Raw genomic sequence first — 22264 nt, forward strand, 5'->3', positions numbered from 1 at the left:
CTTTAAGTGTCTAGACTTGTGGACTTTTCTTTATAGCGGTATGGGTACGCTGTCCCATGAAAGCCATCAAGCGTAGCAATCTGCTTGCAATGGCCGTCATGCCATTGTACGGTAATGGTGAACACTAGCGTGTTGGACTCGGTACCTGCCAGAGAACTAGCACTTCATCTGAAGCAGTATAGAAATGAAAGCACACGGATAAACACCTAACTCCCAACTGAAAGATGAGTGGAAATTGAAGGGTGAGGATTTTTGCAAGGGGCGAGATAGGTGCTTCAAAAATGTTTGCAATGAGACACAACTTCTGAAAACCTTGACAAGGGTTGTTTCTTTTTAATATATCAATACATACAAGTGAAAGTTACTCGATTCAGCACAGGTGCTCTATTACTTCTAGCCTTTTTCTTTCTATAAAAGTTTTCCGTGGGCCTGTAAAATGCTGCAAGGGTTGTCCCAGTTTTATCCGTATTTGAACGGGAGCTGGAACCTGGTGTTCAAAACGCACTCACCCTTTCCAAACAATAATGTCTTCACAAAATGTGGTTTGGCAACAGGCAAGAAAAGGATTTGTACACATGAGTGCTTGCACATTCATATTTTGATGCTAGATTATGGGCTGCTTCATTTTCACTAAAATATTGTGTCTTCAAATTATTCAAAACATAGAAACAGGATTCATACTTAGCCTGCAATTTAACAATAGTAACAGATGTTATTTTTTTAGAAGTAATAAGTACCACTGTGTTTATCTCCTTCTCCCAGAGAATACCAGGAGGAAAAGATGCTGTCTGAAGCAGCAGCATTGATACTGAATTTTAGAATATGAAAGTTTCCTTCACTTCGTTAAAATGTTAGAAAATGTTAATTTTGCTAAGCTTAGCTTGCCTAGCTTATACAGCTTCTCGTATACGATGGTTGTCAAAACAACTTGTTAGTTTAAAAAAAAAGTGGTAAAATATTAGATCTGTTTAAACTACCTGCTAATTAAATAGGACTTAGTGTTACTTGAGCTTTCGAAACCAACTTAAATTGCCTTCAGTTGTGTGCAGGAGTCACAAGCACTCCTAATTTGCAAGAGCAGTATTTATGTCAGCTGTTAGGATCCAAGTTGTTGTAGTAGCAGCATGCAAGAAATCGAGCGTTAGAACCAGTATGGAGTTCAGAGTCAAACTAGTTGAGATGAAAGGAGGGGGCCATACTGAGTCTTGGCTGATCCAGGGTCAATCTGGAGTAACTCAAACAGAATCTCATAGTTCTTAGTTGTTTCCAACAAGGGAAACTGAAGTCAGTCAATGTTTTCAAAAGGATCTAAGGTAGCAGTGACCCAAGTCACTTTTGAAAATAAGACTTAAGCACCAACGGTGTTTCTATGCCCAAAGCTCTGTGGAAACATTCATCCACAACATCCTCTAATAGGAGGCAGGTATCTTCATAAAAACAGCATTATAGTCTTGCTGAGGCCTCACAGAAGCAGAGCTGTGCTTTGGAGGATACTGATGGGACCCCATGCCTCCCCCATTTTGAAACACAGAGGTCAAGTTCAAATTGCTTTTCCACTGCGGAAGGATCATATAATGGGCTGCCCTGTAATCTCTGCCTGCTTGGACAGAGAAACCAAAAAAGGAAAAATCTGAGATGCTTTGTCATGATTTGAAAGGAATGATACACAGTTAATAAAGTCTAGTTATTTAAATCCAAACATAGAAGACATTGAAAACGCAACCCTCTGAGTCGCATACTGAGTTAACCCTTCACACGGTCACAAGTTGCTAAAACTACGTAAAGCCATCTCAGTCCGAGTGCCTATTGCTTGGTGGAGCCTCTTCATGCGCCTCCTGAAAGACTGAGAGAGTTTCCGAGAATGATGTAGGGACTTCAAATTTTGTGCCATTAGATGATGATAATTTGATATTGCCTGTTTTCTGTAGAGAAGGGGGGAAAAAAAGGAGGGCTGTTAATACAAAGTAATTACTAAGGTTAAGTAATGTGTATGTACTGCACAACCAACTGCTGGAAAGCTGGCAGAAGGCAGCAGCACAGAAGGAAGAAAGCATGCTTTGTGTATTAAACAGGGGTCTGAATACAAGAAAGTGCAACTGAGTCATGAAAAGGTTTTGTTTTTTTTTACTTGCAGCTATACGGCAGCAAATCAAGCAGTATAATAGACTAATTAACAGGAACACTAATGGGCACAGTCCAATTCCTGACTTTACAAATGTCTGAGACACGTGATTGTGTGCACTTTGGATTTACATCATTGCTTGTTTTGCAGAGAATCAGGCAGCTGGGAAATTTTAAGTTTCTATACAAGACTACTTTTTAAATCTAAGTGGGCCTTCGATAAGTGAAAGAAAAGAAAGTCACAGATACTGGAGCTGGAAAGGTAGTTTGCGGGGGTGGCAAAAGCTTTTCTCAACAAGTTAAATAAATATTAAACCCATAAGCACTGAAGATCTACAAATCAGTAAGGGACAGAGTTGGGGCATACACCTAAAGCAAACTGCATTACTATAATGTAATAGCAACTATCCTACTTAATGGTGTAGGACACTTGCCAAATCGCTCATAGTTTAAATGATGAAAATTCCACCTTTTCATGTGATTTTGCACATGCAAGCTCAATACGGTATTTGTCACAAGAGTGGGTATAGGAACACACTGGTAGATGCTAACACCCTCTTTCTTCCTGAAATAAAAATTCAGAGTACAAACCTGTGCAGCAGTTGGTGAAGATAATTCTCGCATTTTAAGGAGTTCCCATAGTAAATTTATTAACGGGAAGGTTCACTGAATTGACACTAAACACAATGTTTAGAAATTCACAGTGGAGAAATGTTGCCTGTTCTACATCCACTTAGATGCAATTGCTGCCTTTAACACCAGCAATACAGATGTCAACTATTGTTACCTAAGTAGCTTTGTCGTAACAGTGAGATATTAAGAAGGGTGAAGAATACATACTGAAAGTAGGCAAGTCACGGTAACATTTTGTTCTGTCATGCTGTATAGTCTTAGTTAGTAACTGGGGAGAACTGAAGTCACGTGACACAATGTTAGTAACCAGAATATTTTCTGGGCTTTGGTGAGAAAAACAGCCGTTTTGCACAGAAATCAAACTGAAGTTCTGATGTGGCCTCCAGTCTACCCGAGGCTGATTGGGGTTGATGGCTGCACAGTAGGTCACCGCAGCCATACGAGAGACCCGACACTGGTGAACGTGAGGAAAGAAGGGATGGTTTGTCCTTCTCGCCCAAAACGGCAGTTTTTCTCCATTCAGATGCATGCAAGTGAAGCAAGCATACTCAAAGCAAGCTGAAGAACAACTTTACCTGGCTGGTACTATCTTCAGTTACGAATGAGAGAAACTGTCATATCACTAACAGATGGAAGAATATTAGGAATGAGGGTTTATTGAACTTCAAATGGTTATGATCATTAAATTGATATAGGACCTTTGGGAATTTTGGCTACTTTTGCCCACACTTGATCAGACGAAGGAGGACTCTCATAGAGTACAGCATCTATCTTTTTGGATTTGGACAACAGTTACAAGAATATTTGCTTAGCCTTTCACTATTTTGATGATCTCTGAAAAAGGACCTTTGCCCTGCGTGTTTAAAGGGTCATTAAACTTGAAAGCTAGTAGACAACGTAAGTTAGAGTGAATTGGGACACCATATACCGTGGTGGCAGGTTGCCCTGCCATGTGGTGAAGTACTGAAGCCACAGTCTTCACTTACAGTTTTCTTTCCCATGCCTGAGAAATCCCTAACGAAGGGGAAATTGCAATACCAACCATAATCAGTCTTGCACTTCACAAACCAAATTAATCTTGGGCATTGTTGGGATCTGAATATTTTTAAATACATTGTTTTTCAATATTATTTAAGTTGGCTCAAGTGCTTTCTCTTGCAAATTCCCAGGTGGCGTTCAGGCTCATATTTGTATGAAATTTGAGAGAGATTCTACTGATTGCCTACTGGCAACCCTTTAGGCTACTAAGCCAACTGCATTGGCTGGGGGAACCCGCCATATGGCAAATTGGGAGTTTGGCTCCACTGATGTGGAGAAGTCTGTTTTCCTAGTTGAAAGCACGTAAGGAGAATCTGTATTATAGGCTTTACAGCAACTGCAAGCCAGACTTCAGATTTCTAGACATAGCTGGTTTTAAAACAGAAAGGCCGCATTACATTGTAGCTGAGATGCTTCTGGTGCTCTCGCTCATCTTCAGTATGAACTGCCGGGATCATTTAGTTTATATTTAGCAGCATCACTGACTCTGGATGGGAAGTGGTGAACTGTTTCTCAGGACTATCCCCCTGCAGGACTATCCCTCTGGACAGCAAGAGTTGGGCAGTGGGGATAAACGTGTCTAATTTTCATTTACCTCTCCTGTCTTACAATGGCATCATCAAACACCTGAGAGAGACGCTTCAGCTGCCGAATTCCTGTGGAGACCAATTCCAACTCACACTCAAACTCTCTGAAAGAGATATTTAATGGTAAGAGTCAAATGGGACACACCTCTTAGGTTATCTGAATCCAGCCCCTTGCCACCGCAGCTGTATCTTTCTAGTTATGTATCCTAGTCGTCTGTCCTGCTAAATCTTAGGACTCTAGGAAAAAGCACGGCTCCCACCCAACCTTAGCCAAAATTCGCTCTTAACTCTTTCTACAGGATGTCGTGTAGGGATGGTGTGCCACAAAGGCTTACAAATCACAAAGAGGATCCACCCTTACAAAAGGGGAGAGGGGGAAAGCATCTTTGTTAACCTAAGGAGGAGGGCTTTCAGCTAGGTTCAAAATGGGGTGGAGACAAAAATCCAAAGGTAAGTAAAGTGCAAGATGATCCAGGTCAGTTTTCCTCAACCAGGATGCCATGGCACCCTGGGGTGCTTTGAGATCTTTTCCAAGGGTGATGTGGGGTGCCATGCAATGTTAGCTTTGTTAAGTGCAATAAATCCAGAGATTTCAAAACATTCGGACCTGTTGTGGCTGTTTTTTTTGCAGTGGAATACTTGCTCTATTCTTTCTCTTTAGTCAAAAATGGGTGAGAACTACAAGCTGGGATTCTCTACGTGGTGCCTTGAATCTATTGGAGGGTAGGAAGGCACAGTTCTTTGAATCTAAAAAGGTTGAGAACCACTGACCTGGATAAAGGCCCGAGAAGAGGAAATACTGTGAATCTTAATTGAGTTGCAAGAGGGAAAAGTAGTGGGGCATTCAGCTGCTTAACCAGCTCAGCTACTGGGGAATAAGCAGGAAGAACTGGAAGTCCCAGTATGCACACACTCATTGGGATCACTAAAATTTAGTAGGATAGTTCAGGTGACTGGAATACTGTCATGGATTGATAAAACTTGTTCAAGAAGGACAACAGGGCCTGATGAGATTTATCTCATAGTCCTCAAGGAACCGGCTGAGCGAATAACAGAGTAGCAGCTGGCTGTTAGTTCTGAGAAGCCATGGAGCTCAGGTGAGGTCTCAAAAGACTGGAAAGGGACAAATAGATTGACCTTTTTAAAACAGGGATCACAGAGGGCAGGGGAATTAGACTGAGTCTAACTTCAATATCCAGGAAGATAGTGGAGAGTAGGAAGGAATCTATTTAATACTTTTTAAGAATTGAAGCACCAAGGTGAAGAGGAACAGCGAATGTGGATTCGTTAAGAAGGAGTCATGCAAATCTTAGTAAGGCCAGTGAGACTGGCCAGTTTCTCTCCACCTTATGAGACACTGCACTCTGCTCATTTTTCTTTCCTGCCCACTTAAATTTAACTTTTGGAGGTGGGGGGCTGTCTTTTCATTCTGCTTTTACACAGAGCCTAGACGGTAGGAGCTGACCCCAGGTATTATAGTAATATGCAAAAAAAACCCCCAAAACCCCCAGGGAAATGCCAAAGAAAATAAATAAATCTAAGGGTTCAAGCTGCGTATCTGGTATAATCACATGATATGTACTTTATATCGCCCCATCAAAGAAAAACGGACTTTTCCCTCCCCATCCTTGTGTGAAATGAAGTGCTATAACTTAGTTTTATGCCACAATCAGTGTGTCTGAAAGCTGAGGCAACAACTTTGTTACCCTCCTAGCCATGTAAAATACTGCTTTGTTTCAGGGAAATAAGGTGGTAGCAAGCTACTCTAATTGCAACAAAAAGTAGTAGGAAGTACAAACAAAGGTGGCTTGCCTCTTGCCCGTGGCAGATGGAGGTGATGAATATGGGCTCTTCAACGCTGCTGCTCTCCTAGATCTGCGGAGAGGGAGAGCATCTTTGCCCAGCCAGTTAGAGACGCTTCGCCATTCTTTTACCTGGAAGTTTCTTGCAGACCCAGATGAGAGGGAGGCTCTCTTGCTGGATCGGGGGGTACTTCTGGGGCCAGATGCTGGGGCGGCAGTTCTGGAAAACCCGTTCTTACGCCGAGGAGTTTGAGGGGGTGTGCTTCTTTTCTTGGCAGAACTGGAGCCACTGCTGCTTCTTGCAGGGCCTCTGGCTGGAGAAGTCACAAGAGGCTGCATGGGGTTCTGACAAGACTTCTGGATTTTCTGAAATGCAGGCACATGAGGATTATCAAATAGCCATATATTTTATACATGAACTACAGGCATGGTCTGAAATTAATTGAAAGAAATTCAAGAAGGACAAGTGGAGTCCTGAAGTTCAGAGGGAACAACTGCACGCATAACTATAGGCTGGGGAATGGTTGGCTAGGTTGCAGAACTGCAGAATCTGACCTGGGGTGTCTACTCTGTTGCAAAGAAAGCCAGTAGCATGCTGGGTTGTACTAAAAGAAGTGTCACCTGCAAGTCAAGGGAAGTGATTCTTTTACTTCGGTCAGTGCTGGTGAGGCCTCAGCCCGAGTAATGTGTCCAGTTACAGGCAACTCACTTCAGAAAAGAGGCAGGGACAAATTGGAAAGAGTCCAGCAGAGAGAAAGAGAGAGAAAAAAAAATAGATATTTAGGAAATATGCTTTACAAAGAAAGTTTGGAGGAAATGGGATTAGTTTGTCTGGAGAAGCAAAAAACTGAGGTGGGATTTGATAATAGTGTTAAAGTACCTTAAGAGTGGTTATAAAGTCGATTGTGATAGATTATTTTCTCTCACCATAGGGACGGACAAGGAGTAATGGTCTCAAATTACACTCAGGAAAATTTCAGTTATATTTTAGGAAGAAATTTTATACTTTGAAGGTGGTTAAGCATGGGACAGATCTGTGGAATTTCCATCCTTGGAAATCTTTACGAGCAAGGGGTTGGACTAGACGCAGGGGTGGGCAAAATACGGCCTGCCAAGTCAATCTATCCAGCCTGTGGGGCCCCTAAAAAAAAATTTGAAAATTAATATTAACTTGCCCTGGGCTGCCTGTCATGTGGCCCTCGATGGCTTGCCAAAACTTAGTAATTTTATTTCGGGCCATCTGCCCAAAATAATTGCCTGTCCCTGGACTAGGGGAACACCTAGGGTCTAGAGGAACATCCAGCTGTACTTTTTTTATAATTTCCTATTTTAAAAGCTACCTCTGTGTAATATGATATATGAGAGAGAAAGTGTTTCTATGTTCATTGCAAAAGAAAGATATTTTGTTGGAAGTATTTCTAAACAGGACTTCTTGCATTTTCCTCTCTGCATCGTTTTCCGTTTTTGCTATGGCAAAAAGAACATTTACCATTGATAAGACACAGTTGTATTTTCAGTTACAAAGCCCTTTGTGCTCTTTGGCAGCGGCACACTATGTGTAGTGTTGAAACAACAGGCCAACAGGTCAGGCCTTCCCTCCCATCCATATTCTGTTGCAAGGGTAGGTACCTGTGACACTGTCCCAAAAGCGTTTCTTGCTGTTCTGGTAATAGCCCGGAAGGTTTGTTGCTTCTCTTTTGCTTCCAGACTTTCCCAAGTGGGATTCTCATGGAGGTTTAGCTCCACCTGCTTTAAGGGCATTCGTTTTCTCAAAGACATGCAGATGGTATTGAGAGAGCTTGAAGAAGGCCTCTTCTTAAATTTGTCCAGCACCGGGCTTTCGTTCTCATCGATGTCGGCCAGTAACTGGTGTTTTCTCCAGCCCACTGATGACCCGACACTTTGGAACATGGATGCCATCTCTCCCCAGGCCTTGGACCACGCTCAAGTCTAAGGACATCAAAGAAAGGTATTAAACAATGAGCTGAGACAAAGCAATCCACATGAAAAAGGATACACCAGTGGCATAGCCTGTTCAACCAGTCCTGGATCTGAACGAAAAACCCTTTCCCCAGACCCTGTCCATAAGCCCAAGGCTAATTATGAGACTCGGTAGGTTTCCACCGAGTGTTTTATTTCTAAAGCGACCCATGTTTTATGAGCAGATGAAGGGATGTGGAAATACGAACTTTCCTAGACAACCTCTGTAGCAGAGGTGCACCAATATATCTGTTGCATATTGGATCGGCACCAATAAAAAGGAAAATTGACATAATTGGCCATCAATAATTGCTTTCTTTTTTTTTTGGCCAGTGTAGCCGTAACATCACCAATAAATGCTGCATGCACGTACGCAGCTGCAGCACATGTGGCCAGGAATGCAGCCGGCCAAAAAAATCTTTATCGGTGCACCTCTGCGCTGTAGGGCTGCGATTGGGTTTGTGCTGAAGGAAGAGAGAGGTTCATTCTCCAACAGCAAACATAGTGCTTAACTGCTAGTCAAACAATATTTTATGCTTTTATTTTTGTTGCTGGTCTATGACATTTTGCCAGGATAACACTGCTTTTATGCTCTCACCTGCTATGTCTCTATTTTGCATTGCTGGGTACAGAGGCTGACCCAGTTGTACGTCTGAGTATTGTTACAAGAAGCAAAGATACGAATGCCCTATCTGAGGCACTGTGCAAGGTCCTCTGTTCGGTTCCTCGTACCAAGGTGGATTTAAATTTTGGGCTTGGTGAATCACTTATGGGTATATCACTTCCATATACTCTTAGTACAACTTCTACAACCTCACTTTGAGCTAATTGACCCTTTTAAGGGAATGTTCACCCTTCATTCCCATCCATTTTTCTGGATTTTGGTGACTAGTAGATTGGATCTCCTATGGGGCATAGTCAGCAGACAACGTACTCTCAATTTCCATGTAAGGGAATACTTTAAGTTAGTATTTCTTGCTAATAAACAAGCCCCCCATGGTGAATCACTGAACTGTACAAACTCAGAAGCAAGCTGCTTTAAAAATGATATTAAAAAAAAAGGCAAAGCAAATTGCATTCAGATATGCTTTAGTGATTGGAGATAAGAGCAAACTATGTTTCTCAACACTCCACTGCATATTAATAAATGTACCACAGTGTATAAGCATAATGAAGCTTTAAAATGGGCACTCTACTGAGATGTGCTGCGTGCTCTGAAAGGGTTTTGTGGATGGCTTCCCTCCATGCCCAGTCTCAGCAACCACCCATCCATCTAGCGAACGCCCATGGTCAGCTTCTGCAAGGGCTTACACAGCACAGTAATATCAAAAGCACATAATAAACTGATGATTTCCTTAAATACAATTTTGCATACAGGTATGAGGACGAACTGCAATATGCACAGCAGTTTCACTTATTTCGGGAACGTGCAAGAAGCAACACTGGTCTGGCAGCATCGTTTATGGGGCCATTTAGCGCATCATTTACTGGCATTTATTGTAGGTGGGGGGTAGGTTAGGCAAGTTTTGGGACACCAAATGTCCTTCTTCAGGTCTGGGAGAGAAGCAAGTTAAATACCATTTAGGAAAAATTGCTTTTGTTTAACCCTATTGCATGAATAAAAAGGATCACTTTAGAACAGCAAGTAGTAAACCTGTGGAGGAAGAAGGTATCAGAAGTAGTTACAGACCAAGAAAAGACAAGTTGCTACATAGTTAACCCCCATTTTGTAAGAGTAAGATTGTTCACAAGGGAAGAGGATACACAGAGAGGTTAAGAGGGGGAGCAGTACGTTTTAATGAGCTATCACTGTCTTTGGTAAATGCATGGGCTTTGGTGACCAGTGAGGTTACCGATTTTTGTTCCCAAGACCTTCTTAAAGGTTACCTAGTCAAACCTCTGCCAAGCTGTGTTGGTGCGGGTGGGGGGCAGGTATGCATGGCCTCCACAAAACTATCTCAAGACCTCACTTCAACAAGTCTTTACCGAAGAATGGCCAGAGATCAATGTGTACATACGTGCAGTATGATGCGAATGCCGGTGACGTACAAATCACAGACACTCTCCCTTGACTATTATGGCTCTCAAAAGGGATGGGGGAGTCGCACGCCAATGGCTGCATTTGCACGACAGCTCCCGGACAGCACGTTCAGGTCTATCTGGCTGCTGCTACTTGGCCACTAACGCCCAGGCGTCCTTACGAACGCACCCTGCAAGTCGCTCAGCCCTGACCTCTCTGCTGAGAATGGCAGCCTACTCACTTGGAGGCTGCATCCTTGTCACGCTCATGCTGTTGCTAGGGTTGCCAACCCTACAGGATTGCCCCGGCTTCTCTAGGAATTAGATATAAATCTCCAGGAGACTGCTGAGAGTCACCCAGGAGATAAAGGAAGAGGCCAGAGGAGAGCCACGTGCGTGATCAGAGGGCAAGAGAATAGGCCTTATGAAGAGAGGCTGCGAGCCATAGGCCTCTTCAGCCTGGAAAAGCGCAGGCTCGGGGGGGACCTGGTGGCTACCTATAAGTACATCACGGGTGCGCATCAGGATCTGGGGTAGCACCAGAGCGCCCCGAGGGATGACAAGGTCCAATGGTCACAAACTCCTACAAGACCGTTTTAGGCTGCATGTAAGGAAAAACTTCTTTACTGTCCAAGCCCCCGAGGCCGAGGCCTGGACTAGAGTCCCTCCGGAGTTGGTGCAAGCACCTCCTCTGGACTCCTTTAAGAGACATTTGGATGCTCTGGGATCCTTTGACCCCAGCTGACATCCTGCCCCTTGGGTGGGGGGCTGGACCCCATGATCTTACAAAGCCCCTTCCAGCCTATAAAATGCTAGGCCATTCATTAACATAAATATTAAATGTTGATCCGATGTATACAGCAGTGCAGTGGGGGTTTTGAAACGTCACAGCTGTGCGCCCTTGCCTTCCCAACCTGAAGCCTGCGCCCCGCGCCACATGGATGCGAGCCTGCGGACACATTCGCATCGCGTTGCGGGCACGCTGCCGTTCTGGAAATGGATTCCCACCTCCCTTGGGGGTTTTCTTTAGTAACCGTCAGCAGAAAGCAACGCCTTTTGAGGGTTTTTTCGGTTTTCTTTAGTAACCGTCAGCAGAAAGCAACGCCTTTTGAGGGTTTTTTCGGTTTTCTTTAGTAACCATCAGCAGAAAGCAATGCCTTTTGGGGGGGTTTTCGGTTTTCTTTAGTAACCATCAGCAGAAAGCAATGCCTTTTCGGGTTTTTTTTCGGTTTTCTTTAGTAACCATCAGCAGAAAGCAACGCCTTTTGGGTTTTTTTTGGTTTTTCTTTAGTAACCGTCAGCAGAAAGCAATCCCTTTTTTCGCTGGGACCTCCTGGCCGCCCTCCCTCCACAGCCCCGCATCTTTTCGGTTTACAGTTGCTCTCCGAGCAGGCCCCGAAGGCGCAGGTCTGCAGGAGCGGGCCGGAGCCGCGGAGCCCCGCGCCGCCCCACGGGCCGCAGCTCCCCGCGCCCGGCGCCCTCCTACCTGCCCGCCGCGGCTCCGGGTTTGAACTGCGCGGGCGCCGCGCGGATTGGCCGGCCCGCGCGGCCCCGCCCCGCCCCGCCCCGCCCCGGGACCCGGCTGAGGGGGCAGGGGCCGGGAGCGGAGCTCGCCTCCCGCCGGGCCCCGGCTTCGCTCCCGCCTCGCACATAAGCCGAAGCAGACCCGGCAGCCCGGCCTCCCCTCCCCCTGTGCTCAGCCAGCAGCAGCCTCTGGGAGGTGTGAGAAGGACGCTTGTCCTGCCTCGGGGAAATGGCCGTTGCCGGCTCAGGCGGGCCAGGCCCCGTTGGGCAGCGGCGGGAAAGGCGCTGCAGCTCTCTCCCGCGCCCGGCCGTCTGAACCCACAGGCGCGTTGGTGGTTGTCACTGACCGAGGCAAGGGGTAGGGTTAGGGTGGCCATCCTAGAGGGCCGTCCGGGTCTCCTCTGTCCGCCAAACCCGAGGCCTTTATTCGTAGATTGGGGCTGGAAGGGACCTCGCGGGTCCGGCCCGCTCTAGGCAGGAAGACAGCTGGGGTCCAGGGACCCCAACGCCTGATGTGCTGCAGTGCCTTTTTCTTTTATGTTCTCTGTTTTTCTCTTGGAAAGCAAAAGATACTAGGCTGGGACTTGGGATACTCGACTGGGACTATTGACACAAAACCCACCGCCTTTATACCCTCTTTTTTTCTTGAAGAGAAAAAGATAGCAGACTGGGACTTGGGCTATGACTTGGGATGCTCCACTGGGACTTGATGCAAAACGCGACGCTTTTATGTCCTCATTTGTCTCTTAAAGAGGGGACGTAAAGGCATCGGGGTTCATATCAATGGAGGACAGAGTAGCAGAAAACCACAATGTCCTCTGTGACAGCCACCGTAGCAGCAGCCTCTGGGAGGCGTGAGCAGGACACGTCTGCTGCTTGCAGGGAAGGGCGTCCTGCTTCCGGGAAATGTCCACTGTCGGCTCAAGCGGGCCAGGCCCCGCCGCCTCGTCCGTTCTGCCGCAGCGTTTTCGTCCGCATTAGCCAGCGGTGGGGAAGGTGCTGCGATTTTCTTCCGCACCCAGCAGTCTGAAACCACGAGTGTGGTTTGTGGTTGTCGGTGACTGAAGCAAGCGGTAGGTGATGAGTTGTATGGTTAACAAGGTGACCACAAGTGGCAATGCTGAGCAACTCGAGTGTGTGCGTAGCGTGGCCCTAGCTTAGCGACTCTCAACCAGGTGCCGTGAGATTCTTGTCAGGGTGCTGCACCGCGCCATGCAGTATTAGCACCGCTCGGTGTGCAAGCACCTAGATACAATTCACTAGGCAAGTCCAGAGATTTCAAAGAAGAATCCACAGTGTCAAAAACGTTCTGATTTGTTGGGGTCTTCCTGAGTTCATAGATTTCATAGATATTTGGGCTGGACAGGACCTCGCAAGATCGAGTCCAGCCCTCTGCCCCGGGGGCAGGAAGTCAGCGGGGGGTCAGATCACCCTAGCAAGATAAGCATCTAAGTTTTTTTGCAACAGAAGAATCGCTCTATTATTTTTCCATATTTATTTCTTGACATGGGGAGTCACTGAAAGTGTCAGAGAGCTGCCTTGAGTCTAAAAAGTTTAACCGCTGCCCTCGCTTCATCACGCAGGCCGGGACTCTGATAAAGTTAGACGCCTCAGGAATTGGGTGTCTTAACTCTCTCAGTCTCCGTTACGGTTGCTACCGCTCTCACTAGCTGATGCTGGATCAAATCCTTTCTTTGCCTCTTCTTCAGAGGACTTCCTGAGAACTCTGCATGAATAAGAGCATCTGGATTAATTGGTCCAAATGAATTGCAATCTATATGGCAATTGAACCTTATAATGGAGGGAATAGGAAACGATCCAATTTAAGATCTTCCATTACTGGCAAGGTTTCAAATCAAATTGTCCACCGTACAGCGTGTGCCGTATGCTGCCGTTTCACATGCAGAAAACACAGGTGCAGAGAATGGCTCTTTATCCTACTGCGGAGGGAAATCATTAAACGCGTAAATGACTCGCTTCATCTAGTTTCCCATAAGACATTTCTGTTTGAACAGTCGCCTCCTTTTTGAAAGCCTCTGCGATAGGAGGTCAGTTCTTTCCCTTCTATGGCTAGTACCTTGTCGGTGTTTTATCTCACAGCTAAACTGTGCTGACACCTAGTGATAACTGTGTGGCATCGTGACATCGTGGGTGAGTGGATGCAGGGGGTATTAAGCCATTGAAATGAGAGAAGGCAAAGCCCTGTCTCCTTGCCCAGCCAGGCTTGGGATGAAAAGAATATAGCCTAGGCTTTCACATGATCTAATTTCAGCAATCCAAAATCATTGGGCAGTCACCCCTATCTTATCAGCAACTTTATTCTCGGGTGCTATGTTTCAGTCCTGTACACTCGCGTTCCCTTTCTCATCATCATGCGGTGACTCCCAGGTGCATCTCCGAGCTCCTCCATCTGATGTGTTCAGTACTTCCTGTACTTGCAGACTCCTTTTCCCTTGAAGCATATCTCTAGGGAAATTTGCAGAGAACCTAGCTGCAGAACTGCATTGTTACAGTATCCGGAGATGTGGCACAAGTCTCTGTATCTTTTAGCAGGGTTTGGAGCTGTACTTGCACACAAAAGGATAAGTCATGTGGAGGGAGGTCAGTGAGAGAGAGAACTAGTTGGGGCGGGGGGGAAATAAAATGAGGATATGATCTAGACGCCTGTCAGATCTGTTTGGAGAACTTTCCGTGGCTTCGGCATGCTTTCCTCTCATCTGATTTGGGACTTTGGCTTATTGGCAGCAAAAAATCAGCTTGCATGACGCTCTTGAAGTTTGCAGGTCCTCATTTGCAGCGAGCATTGCTTTTGTTTTTTGCTGTGTGACAGCTGCCAGATACGTAGCTGTATTGTTGACGGGAGGCAGTAAGCAGCTGTGAGGTTCCCTGTTCAGTTTCTTTCCTCATTACCTTCACGTTAGCCGTATGCAACCATGGCTTAGGGCCGGTGCCCTCTCCTTGCTTGCCCTGAAGTCAGGTCAGTGCCCATGACATCACAAAGGCTACCTCTTGCTCCCTGGCAATAGCTGAGCTCCCTGTGATTGGGAGGGGGGGGGAAGGCATGGTGATCACTGAACCCTGAAGGGAGCAGATCAGAGGAGGAAGGGTGCTGAGGCCCAAGTAGCTCCCAAGCAATCCAGACTGGAAATCAAAACTGGTAACTAGTTTTTCTTGTGTACTGAGTGATGTTGGTCTTTTCCTTTTACCACTCGTTATTGGGTCTTCTATCTATTGGGCATGATTGTCCACATTTCCAATACCTGGATAACTCCATTGGATGAACTGTGTGATTATTTCCCTCTCAGGGAATAGATGCTTCAAACAGAGCCGTTTCCAGAAATTAAAAAAAATAAATAAATCTCCAGCGGGTATTTCAAGTGCCTGCTGAAATAGGCAGAAATAAAATCAGCAGATTTAGTATGCTCCGGGCAGAGCAGTGATTTTTTCAGTGCAAAAGCAAGTGGCACTTTCTGAGCATGCTGGTGCCTGCACAGAGGCTCAGAAACATCTAACGAGGCACAAGAGCCATCCTCAGGGGTTTCTGGACCCTGCGCAGATAAACCGAAACCTCTGCTCCATTATACTGCAAGGTGCTCCAGCTCTGTTGGAAGTCAAGGGGCTGAAACTGTGCTCTTTGCTTTTCCTGTTGTGGGAGTTGACTCATTGCTTTTCTCTCTTTTTTTGTTTTTTTTTTCGATTTAGGTTAGATCACAGTTTAGATCTGAGAGGTCATTTGGCCACCAGAGATCCTAAGGAGGCAAAGGATGGATTAATGCTTTTAGATGCAGAGCAGCAGCATTTTAGCCACTTGATTAGAAGAGTTTAATCTGTTGGGAGATAGCCAGAAAAGCTAGCCACTGCCTTCCTGATCTATAGACCACCTAGGTTTGATTCTGTCCCCAGCAGGAACCGACTGTCTCCTTCATGGAGGATGACAGTGAATATGAGCAGAGCTGCTGGGCGTATCTCCCTGATGTCTGCCTCAGCCATGTGTTCTGGTGGTTAGATGACAGGGACAGATCCCAGGCTGCCTTAGTCTGTAAGAGATGGAGTCAGGCCATGTACTCGGGGTCTCTCTGGAGAACCAGAACCATCACCTTTCGTGGGAGGCCTTCTAGGTTGCACACAGCAGAGCTTGAATCTTCTCTGTGGTACGTCAAGAAATTTGGCAAGTACTTGGAACACCTCGAGATCAGGTTCCTGAATCCTTACAATGCTATCTTGACGCGAAAATTTCAAGTGACAATGAAAGGGCTTCTCTCACGCTTGGGCAAATGTAACAGCCGACTGGTGTCCTTGAGTATGCAGCACCTGGAGTTGGACCGATTGGTCTGGAAAATCGTGACCAGGAATCAGTTTATCAAGAACGTAATACTTTTCCTGAAAAGAGTAGGCTCCCATCTGGATCATCTCAGCTTGAAAGGAGCCAGGGTGACGTTGGAAGAAGGCTGTGAGCTTTTGAGCTCTTTGAGCTACTTGAAAAATAAAAGCCTTGCCTCTGAAGTCAACATAGAAAATTTCTTCGAGCGTCATCTCGCTGTCTACAGAAGCCCCCTGTTTTATGAAACCATGTCCAAGTTCCGCAATCTGGCCATCCTGACCCTCAATTACAACTGCATTTCTGATGAACTGCTGGACACGCTGTGTGAACATAATGCCCATTCTCTCTGGACCCTAAATATCAAATGCCATATCCATGACCCTCATAGGCAAATAATCTGGGGGGCATCCTGGGCAAACCTAGCCAAGAGAGCCCCAAAACTCAGAGTGAACTTCTTCTTTGAAAGAGTCATGAAGTATGACAAGTTAGCCAGGATCCTGTTAGCAGAGATCCCTGTCAGGAGCATCAATCTACGCAGCTGTTATTTCAGGGACCCGGACTGGACAATGAGACCCACCCTCACCAATCTCTTGCCATCTTACAAGCACATCCTACAGGTACGGTGGGGACAGAGACACTCTACTCTCCTGTTACCGATTTGAACAGGAGGCCATGCCCATGTTAGCCTTATACTCAACGGCCGGTGTGAAAGTGAAGCCCTTCAAAGCCCACAAGGCCCTTTTACCTACCTTAAATTGATGTGCCCCCTTAAACAGTTGTCCCAATGGGACACTGTTTCACTGGAGGAGGAAACATGGTGCATTCCTTTCAGACCATATTGATTTCCCAGGTCCTGGTGCTTTGACATGTTCCTAGGGACCTGAAGCTTTGTGTTAGTGCAGGTTATTCCTTTAGTGTCAGACGTAACTTATTCTGTGTAACATGTAGATCAAGCTAAACTTAACTTGAAATTGTAGTAAATTTAAATAAGAAGGAAAGGGTATATATGTGGTATCACCATTACATTCTTGGTAGCTGTAGGTGGGAAGAGATTTAATCTGGGAGCAGAGAGGGCTGTTAATTTTCTCTGATGTATGTTGCAACATTTCCTTTAATCTACAGGACATCCTTTGAATTGGAATGATCCCACCCCCACTAATGGTTTGGGGGAATAAAACAGACTCTTTAAATTCGCTCTCTGTAACTACATGAAAGAACTTCATATAAATGAAACATTGCAGGGACTCGCATCATTATTCAATGCATCTTCTGTCATAATGGCAAGGTTTTGGAGGTGCGGGTCTATGTTTATATGATGACTAGTATAAAGGGGTTGAATTCTGAAAGGAACTTCTGGTTACTTAGTAAAGCTGATTGCATAAGTTTGATGATACTGAAGAGAACTTCCTGGAAATCAGACCTCCTAATGATACAATGAGAAACCTGCTGATTATATCTCATGTGCATGTACAAGAGCAGAGTGGCTTGGCCCTCAGGATAGGCATATATTTTTTGTCTTTTCTAGAAATTAACCCTTGAATTCAACAACAGCCATGAATTCCTGGATGAGGAACTCCTGCAGCTCGTGTTGTCATGCAGGAAGCTGTTCTTTCTGAAAATCTGGGCCTTCCTCGATATCACGTTTGTAGAGAGGCTGCTGCAAAATCAGGTGGAAGGCAAATGCACCTTGCGTACACTGAAGGTACAAAATTGAAGTTCAAAAAGTAGCATCCCTTGCATAAAAACAGGTTGAAGAATAATTGAGACATGCCAAGGCAGTTTCCTCCACTGACTATTGCATTATAGTTACTGTTAACATGCAGGCAAGAAGGTTTTTCAAGTAATATAAGAATGGTATATGAAAGTCCAAGATCCACTTGAAGTAGAAAGGACTGCCCTGGCACAGGTATCCCCTGATCAGCCCAGCCACACCGTCTTAAATCCAGTGAATTATTTCAAGGTGCAGTTAGGTTCAACTGCAAAGGGGTTTGAATAAGGACACAGCTACTCAGTGCAGTAGTGTTGCGGGGCACAAACCGTGATGCGATGCTACTGCGCAGTAGTAATGAGCAATTGCGCAATAAGCATCACCAGGCAACCATGCTGGGACTCTACTGCACAGTAGTACTAGTTACCACGCAGTCATTTAGTACTTGATTATGCAAGTTCTGCATGACTGCGCGGTAACAACTGCGCAATCAGCGTTTCGTGTGGATGCAGCCAGTGGGTATAAACTTAATGTAGCCTTTATTCGTAGCCAGGTGGTCAGATTGACTGACAGCAGGGATGGTGCAGGGCTAAACACGATTTTAAAGTGTATTCTATCCTTCTTTTATCTATTGGCAGTGCTTATACATTACAAAGTGCTCCCAGTCACACATTTCTATAACCTGTCCTATTACTGATCCTGCCACTGTTACTCAGTTATGTTACTGACCATGACCTAAGTACACATCATTGCCCATATATGACCAATTCAGTTTTGGTGCCTTGCACTTTACAATTTGCTTATTATTAAGGATCTTACTTTAATTACAATATTCCTACATCCCTTTCATATCTTATGGTACTAGGCATTTTTTATACTATCCTAAATGATTTACTTCCTTATACCAGTGTTGTATATTTTGTAGGGCTGTGCAAAATAGCACCGTTCCGATTTGACTTCAGCTTCGACGATTCGACAGAACAGTGTTTTGTTTCAAGTTTCATTTCGTTTTGAAAGCACTGTTCCATTTCATTTTGTTGAAATTGTTTTGGGAAACATAAAATACAACAGGCAGGCAGACTGGGGGCTTGCCCACACCCCCGGAAGGGCTGCGGGGGCTTTGCCGGAGTCCATCCGCAGGTGCAGACCCCTGATCTTCCTGCCAGATGACAAACTGGTGCTGGGCCCAACCTGCAGCCAGTGCCGGGAAGATTGGTGTTGCTGCTGGCCTCAGGCCGCAACACCTGGCTCCTGTCATCTGGCAGGTAGACTGGGGGCACGCACCCCCAGAAGGACTCTGGCATAGCCCCCGCAGCCCTCCCAGGGGTGCGGGCAAGCCCCCAGTCTGCCTACCAGCTGACAGATGGTGGGTGCTGCCAGCTGGGACCAGTGCTGAAGCCAGTAAGCCTGGCTTTGAAACTCAAAATGTTTTGGAAGTTTCGAAATATTTCAAGTTCCCTTGTTTTGTTTCAAAGCTGTTTTGGAGGCTTTAGTTTTGTTTCAATTTCACTGTTTTGAGCTCGGAACGCATCGAAACAGCTTCGAAACCGAACCCCGGGTGAAATTTCGCACAGCCCTAATATTTTGTCCATCTCGGGGTGTTCTTCGACAGACTCCAAATGTTTTGATGCACCCCATTGTCCTCCACTGGACTTCAAAACTGTGCCTTTGAACTCCACCTGCGTCAGGCCTGCCTCATGGCCTACACAGCTTTCCATCTCCTACTATATGTCTGTGTGCATGCAGTCCTGACATTACTTCTTGGTCAACCTTGTTGGGGAGCACCATGCAAAGTAAAATCCTGCGACAATCTGTTGGTTATAAATAAGCCATGGTATCTTGGGAACCAGGAGGACCCCATGTGCTTGTCTACATCATCTTTCAGGCATGTAGGTCCCAGGAAACAGGCTACAGTTTATCCCACTCAGTATTTTTCTCCTTCCCATATGTCTTCTGCCATTTGGATATTAATAAAATAGCCTGAAGTAGGTCTCGGTATATATTCAGCCTTTGGTGAACCAAAATGCTTTCTGATAGCTCTGTAAATTTAGACTGACCAGAATCTGATGGAGGACTTGCAAGCCTGACCCACTGACTTACCTTTTTTTATTAGGCAGTAGGCTTATTTAGGCTCCTCGTTAGGTTCGTTAGAGTTTAATTTTGGCTAGTTATTTACTAAAAATTGATTTTGCTCCTTCCACACAGGTGAGGATTTATACAAGTCAGCATGAAACCAACCAAGAGGACCACATGTTGAGAGAAATTTACATAAGATACAAAGACCTGATTAATTCAGAGCTGAATTATTTTGTCATCGCCTACCCGATGATGTGAGGACAGTGTGATCCGTGAGGGGGAAAAAAATAAAAAATAATTTTAAAAAAAACTAGACCACAACTTGAAGTGCCAGATCTCATCCTTTGAGGAAAGCCCGCAGGGACTTTCTGCTTCATAACAGTGTCTCTGCAAAAGCAAACCAGGCCAAACTGGAATGGGAGGCGGCATAGTCCGACTGATGGCAAACTGAAGTGACTTGGGGCATGCCAGGGGCTTAATTTATATCCTTGCCATCCACCTGTTATGTGACATTGGGCAAGTCCCACCCTCTCTCTGAACTTTCCTTTCCCCTCTTGCCCTTTCTCTAGTCCAGTGGCTTTAACCCTTTTTAGAGCCAAAGCACCATTCTTTGAATTTCAGCTCTTAGTTTTCACTCACTATAAAATATTAATAGAGCAAATTCTTTTGTTGCAAGGAATTTAGGGAGACCTCAACAGGTCAGACTGTTTTGATGCTATGGATTCCTGGCTGAAATGTCTGAGTTTGTCTTGTAAATTGTAAAACGTTTGCACACCTAACAGTGCTAATATTGCGCACAGCTCCTTGTGGCACCCTTACAGTAGTACCTGGGTTGCAAATCACTGCTCTGTTCAGATCATTTCTGTATGAATAGCTTGAATCTCTCACTATACATTTATGTACAGTGCTTGGCATAATATGGCTCTGTTCTCAGGCCTGTTGTTATTACATAATAAAGTACTGAAACAGGAAGCAATTTTAGAGTCCCAGGTAATTATAAAGCACTGTTTTTTGATGGCTTCTTTTTATTTTGCCTCGTCTTTACCTTAGTGACACTGAATGAAGCCGAGCACATGGCACACCTGTATTTTAATGGTTTAACTCTTGTCTGTTTCTTAGAGACCGGATGTCAGGAAACCTGCCACCCAGAACTGGCTGCCACTGGCAACCCTGCTATCTGTACAACTAAAAGTGAAGACTGAATGGCTAAACACAGGACTCGAGTCACTAGGACCAACAAGCCAATATCACTTACAAACACAGCCTCCTACCGAAAAGTGGGCAAAAAAAGGAAAGTTTGTTGGAAGTGTTGAGATAAATGAAGGAAATGTGGATCCCTGTGAAACACCCTGTGAACTATAAGGAAAAAGCCAAGTCAGGTTTAAAAATGTATCATTTGTGTTACAGTAGACCAGGCTGTCCCTGCATGGGCTAAGACTGTTGCCTCATACCCCTTACAACAGGGGCGGGCAATTATTTTGGGCAGAGGGCCACTTACTGAGTTTTGGCAAGTCATCGAGTGCTGCATGATAGGCAGCCAGGGGCAGATAAATATTAATTTTCTAAATTTTTTAGGGGCCCTGCGGGCCAGATAGAATGGACTGGCAGGCCGCATCCAGCCTCCGGGCCGCATTTTGCCCACCCCTGCCTTACAATCTAAGTAATGCATCTTCCCAACTCTTGTATTCTGTCACCGGCTTTTCCTCTGGACATAATTGTCCTTAGCCCTACCCTACTTCCTAGAAAATGATTAGCATCTCATCTGGTGAGGAGAGTTTGTGACCGGTAGATCTGCCGTTTGACTCTAATTGATTAATCCACTTGACTGGTGATTGATTGGGGTGTTCAAATTATTTGCATTGATTAAACAGCATAGTCACTTGGTCCCAAATTCCCATCAAACGAAATAAAAAATTAAATGAGGTATGTTTGAATGTGTTGCAAATTGTTTAGTGAAATGTGTAAAGCCAGAAAGATTCATTTTGCAAAATAGTAGGAAAAAGGATGCCTCTTCCACTACATTCAAAGTTGGCAGGGCATATTTCAGTACATTTATGCACTGCTGACATCATGTGGATTTAGGTGGAATTGCACAGTCGTCACTGAGGAATCTGACTTCACCGGAGGCATGGAGTATTAAGTAGAAAAGGGTTTTTCAACCTTTTTAAAGGAATGTACCCTATTTGGGTATACTGGTGGAGCAGGGGATGCAGTGGCAGTGGCTGGACGCAGAACGGGAGGGAGGCCTTGCATGTGGAGGTGAGGGGTGGTGGATGGTGGCAGCACCTGCTGCTGCATGTGAGCTCCCCCCCCCTACAACATCAGATCCATAATCAAGCTCATGGTTTATCAAGCAATTGTAATCCCCATCTTACTGTACAGAGTTGAGACATGGTCAACGTATAGGAGACACCTCAAATCACTGAAGTACCATCAATGCTGCTTGTGGAAGATC

General features: G+C 45.3%; 2 protein-coding genes across 5 annotated transcripts; one reads left to right on the plus strand and one right to left on the minus strand.

Moving 5' to 3' along the window:
* Positions 1 to 310: 310 nt before the first annotated feature.
* Positions 311 to 11796, minus strand: PIMREG (PICALM interacting mitotic regulator). Of its 2 annotated transcripts, none has more exons than XM_090026032.1 (5): positions 11667 to 11796; positions 7811 to 8131; positions 6192 to 6547; positions 4388 to 4483; positions 311 to 1922 (listed from the first exon to the last, which is right to left on the minus strand). In XM_090026032.1, exons 2-5 carry the CDS (start codon positions 8099 to 8101, stop codon positions 1760 to 1762), a joined length of 906 nt encoding a protein of 301 aa, XP_089882158.1. In that variant the 5' UTR covers positions 8102 to 8131; positions 11667 to 11796; the 3' UTR covers positions 311 to 1759. The 2 variants fall into 2 exon arrangements, with proteins under 2 accessions (XP_089882158.1, XP_089882159.1); XM_090026033.1 differs by lacking the exon at positions 311 to 1922 and adding an exon at positions 3330 to 3376.
* An 845-nt stretch (positions 11797 to 12641) lies between these two features.
* LOC149854165 (F-box only protein 39-like) lies at positions 12642 to 21727 on the plus strand. 3 transcript variants are annotated; one of them, XM_090026030.1, is made up of 3 exons: positions 14876 to 16642; positions 17551 to 17727; positions 20929 to 21727. In XM_090026030.1, the coding sequence occupies exons 1-3, from the start codon at positions 15629 to 15631 to the stop codon at positions 21169 to 21171; spliced, it is 1434 nt and encodes a 477-aa protein (XP_089882156.1). In that variant the 5' UTR covers positions 14876 to 15628; the 3' UTR covers positions 21172 to 21727. The 3 variants fall into 3 exon arrangements, 2 of the variants coding, with proteins under 2 accessions (XP_089882156.1, XP_089882157.1); XM_090026031.1 differs by lacking the exon at positions 20929 to 21727 and adding an exon at positions 19939 to 20775; XR_016438950.1 differs by lacking the exons at positions 14876 to 16642; positions 17551 to 17727 and adding an exon at positions 12642 to 12777 and having other exon boundaries at positions 20929 to 21066.
* The last annotated feature ends 537 nt before the right edge of the window (positions 21728 to 22264 follow it).

This window comes from Crocodylus siamensis, chromosome 13 (genome assembly GCF_052110815.1).
Source record: "Crocodylus siamensis isolate JL-2025a chromosome 13, ASM5211081v1, whole genome shotgun sequence".
Classification (NCBI taxonomy): domain Eukaryota; kingdom Metazoa; phylum Chordata; order Crocodylia; family Crocodylidae; genus Crocodylus; species Crocodylus siamensis.